Source organism: Erinaceus europaeus, chromosome 23, assembly GCF_950295315.1.
Source record: "Erinaceus europaeus chromosome 23, mEriEur2.1, whole genome shotgun sequence".
NCBI lineage: Eukaryota > Metazoa > Chordata > Mammalia > Eulipotyphla > Erinaceidae > Erinaceus > Erinaceus europaeus.
In genome coordinates, this window is record NC_080184.1 from 14,003,797 (window position 1) to 14,007,478 (window position 3,682).

The 3,682-nt window shown below is 59.3% G+C and overlaps 1 protein-coding gene across 1 annotated transcript in view; it reads left to right on the plus strand.

Moving 5' to 3' along the window:
* CLEC17A (C-type lectin domain containing 17A) overlaps positions 1 to 1,834 on the plus strand; it is a 13,563-nt gene extending 11,729 nt beyond the window's left edge. Inside the window, exon 11 of the mRNA XM_060182457.1 lies at positions 1,706 to 1,834. Coding sequence (XP_060038440.1) covers positions 1,706 to 1,834 — 129 coding nt within the window. The remainder of the gene's footprint in view (positions 1 to 1,705) is intronic.
* Positions 1,835 to 3,682: the final 1,848 nt, after the last annotated feature.

Sequence of the window (3,682 nt, forward strand, 5' to 3'; positions counted from 1 at the left end):
ACAGTCTGGTTTGGGGGTCAGTCTGGTTTGGGGGTCAGTCTGGTTTGGGGGTATAGTCTGGTTTGGGGGTACAGTCTGGTTTGGGGGTACAGTCTGGTTTGGGGGTACAGTCTGGTTTGGGGTCAGTCTGGTTTGGGGGTACAGTCTGGTTTGGGGGTACAGTCTGGTTTGGGGGTACAGTCTGGTTTGGGGGTATAGTCTGGTTTGGGGGTACAGTCTGGTTTGGGGCTACAGTCTGGTTTGGGGGTCAGTCTGGTTTGGGGGTACAGTCTGGCTTGGGGGTACAGTCTGGCTTGGGGGTACAGTCTGGCTTGGGGGTACAGTTTGGCTTGGGGGTACTGTCTGGTTTGGGGGTCAGTCTGGTTTGGGGGTACAGTCTGGTTTGGGGTACAGCTCCCTGAATGCCTTGTGGAGACGCTCAGGAGTCCTAGGGGTTGAAGTCTTCCCCCTGCCCCCCACCAGCCAAGGACATCCAGAATCCCTGCAGGACACATGGAGCAAAGGAGGGGGACAGCAGGGGGTGTCTGGTGGTCACCCTGGAGGGAATGCAGAGTCCACACTGGGGAGACCTCAGCCCCCGTCAGAGGTCCTGGCCTGGGGACAGGCACGGCCCTGTCAGGGTCACCCTCTGGCCAGGGCGGACCCGGGGACCCCAATCTGGAGTCCCATCGTGCTACTTGTGATGCCGAGAATCTGGGGTGCTTCCTCTGCGGACGTGGGGGACCCCCAGTCTGGAGAGCGGGCGGGGGCCGAGGGCCCACACTTTCCCTCTAGAGTTGGCCAAGGGGGTGAACACACCCCCTCAGCTTCCCAGAGAGAACGGCGCCGGTTAGGAGGGCAGTGGGGGCACAGGGGCCAAGAGGCTGGAGGGAGGAAGGGGGGAGGAGGAAGAGGAAGACAAGAAGGGGAAGAGGAGGAGGAAGTGGAGGAGGGCTAGAAGGAAGGAGGAGGTGGTCCAAGTAAATAAAATCTTGGAAGGAAGGAAGGAAGGAAGGAAGGAAGGAAGGAAGGAGGGGGAGAAGGGGAGGATGGAGAAGGAAAAAGGGGGAGGAGGAAGAGGGAGGAGCCAGAAGAAGAGGAGGACTAGGAGAAGGGGGCAGAAGCGGGGGAAAGAAAAAGGCAAGAGTAGGGAGAGGAGGAAGGAGGCAGAGGAGGAGGAAGATAGAGCAGGAAGGAGGACAAGGATGCCCCCCCCCGCCCCAACCGCCCTCCAAGCAATAACACCCTCACCCCACCCAAACCCTGGGGGCCCCAGTGCCACCCCCTGAACTACTGCCCCCAACCAACCCCCCAAAAAAAGCCAAAAAACCCCCCTTGGTCCCAGACCTGGCCAAGGACCAGGACCAGCTTTGAGACCTGCTTTGAGAGGAGAGGGTGGGCACAGCGTCTTGGGTGGAGTGGAGGAGGACGGACGCAGCCTCTAGTGTCAGGACCAGGAGCCCCGGACCCCGGATAGGGGCTGGGGGCCACCCCCACGGCCGGGAAGAAACCCAGGAGTCCGGCTGGAATATTCCACATTGGGACAACGCGCCCACTCCACCACCACGCCATCGCCACCGGATGCTGGGGTCACCGTCTCCCCACAACGACAACGGACCCCCTCTTCCGGGGGCCTGGAGCAGGAACGGAGGGGCGCCCTCCCCTCTCCCACCCACCCATCACTGCCCCACCGGCCAGGCCTTGAACTTGGATCTCTAAGATGCAGAATCTGGAGCAAGGTCTCCCCGCAATCTTGTCTTCAGACTCCGCCTCGGGGACCCCAGCGGCCAGACCCCCGCCACCCCCTCCCGGACCCCGCAAGACCCACGGACATTTCTGGATCGTCACAGCCTGATTGGGGGGAGATGTCCTGAGTGGGACCCCCACACACACACACCACCACCACCTTCCCAGCCCCCGCCCGGCCTGTTCCAAGGTGGCCCGTCTGTCTGTCCTGTTTCCTCCAAAGTTGCCTCTAAAAATAGGACAAAGAGGCCACCACAGACTGTTTGAGTCACAGCCATTGGGGGATCCCCATATCTGGGGCGCCTGGAACCTCAGAGGCCCCCGGTGTGAAGGGGGGTGGGGTCCCGCACCTCAGAAGCTCAGACCGTCCCTCCTGCCCCCCCCCAGGAATGTTCTGGAACTATCCCCCATCTAGAAGAATGTCTCTCTCACCTCTGGTCCTGTTTACAAGTGGACTCCCCTGAAAGAAAGAAAGAAAGAAAGAAAGAAAGAAAGAAAGAAAGAAAGAAAGAAAGAAAAGAAAAGAAAAGAAAAGAAAAGAAAGAAAGAAAGAAAGGAAGAAAGAAAGAAGGAGAGGGAGAAAGAAAAAAGGTCCCTGCTCCCCAACTCTGTCCTCCTCCCTCCCACCAGGGACCCCAAGCAGGAGAGTGACTCTGGCAATTTGAGGAGGAAACTAAAGGGGGGCAGCTGGCAGGAGGGAGGGGGTGCAGACCTGGATGGAGTCTTGGGATGAGAGACCCTCCCCCCATGAAGTTCACCATTCATGAAGTTTTCCCCCTGCAGGTGAGGGCCGGGGGCTTGAACCTGGGTCCTTGGGCACTGTAACGTGTGCGCTCAACCAGGTGCACCGCTGCCTGGCCTCACACATACTCTACTATGCAGAGGACCTGGGTTTGAGCCCCTGACCATGCGGTGGTGCAGCGGGTTAAGCGCACGTGGCACAAAGCGCAAGGACCGGCGTGAGGGTCTCGGTTCGAGCCCCCCCCCCCGGCTCCCCACCTGCAGGGGAGTCGCTTCCCAGGCAGTGAAGCAGGTCTGCAGGTGTCTGTCTTTCTCTCCCCATCTCTGTCTTCCCCTCCTCTGTCCATTTCTCTCTGTCCTACCCAACAACGACAGCAGCAATAACAATAACAAGGACAACAAAAAATGAGGGGGAAAAAATGGCCTCCGGGAGCAGTGCATTCGTAGTGCAGGCACCGAGCCCCAGCGATAACCCTGAAAGCAAAAAAAAAAAAAAAAAAGAGCCTAGGTTCAAGCCCCCAGCCCCCACCTGCAGGGAGGACACTTCACAAGTGGTGAAGCAGGGCTGCAGGGGTCTCTCTGTCTCCTCTCTGTCTCCCCCTCCCCTCTCAGTTTCTCTCTGTCTCTATACAATAATACATAAATAAAAAAATTTTTTAAAAAGAGAGAGAGAAACAGAGACCTGCAGCCCTGCTGAGTCCTGGCTGATGGTGGTGCTGGGGATTGAACCCGAGACCTCAGAACCTCAGGCAGGAGAGTCTCTTTGCAGAACCGCTGTGCTGTCTCCCCAGCCCCTTTCCTTTTATTTTGAACATCTACCTGTGCGTGCATGGGGTGGGAAGAGGAGCAGAGCCCCTCTCTAGCCCCCCTCTGGCACCTGCAATATCGGGGATGGAACAGGGGAACCTCCGGCCTGAGAGTCCAGCCAGCGCTCTGCCCACTGCTCCACCTCCCGGGCCCCTCACTTGACCTTCTTCTGGTGCACCTGCCTGCCAACCCCACAGTGGCAGGAGATCAGAAAGGTCTCTCTGGCTGGCGCTGCAGTGCAGGGGAGGAACCCCCCCTCCCACACTCCTGGCATGTTCCCCTTGGCCTGCCCTCACTTGGCACCCGGACAGAGGATCTGAGGACAGGACGCGAGCCAGGACTCCCGGGGTCACTGGTGGCTCCGGCTCCCGGGAGGGGATTCAGGCCCAGGCGTCGGGCCAGGAAGGGG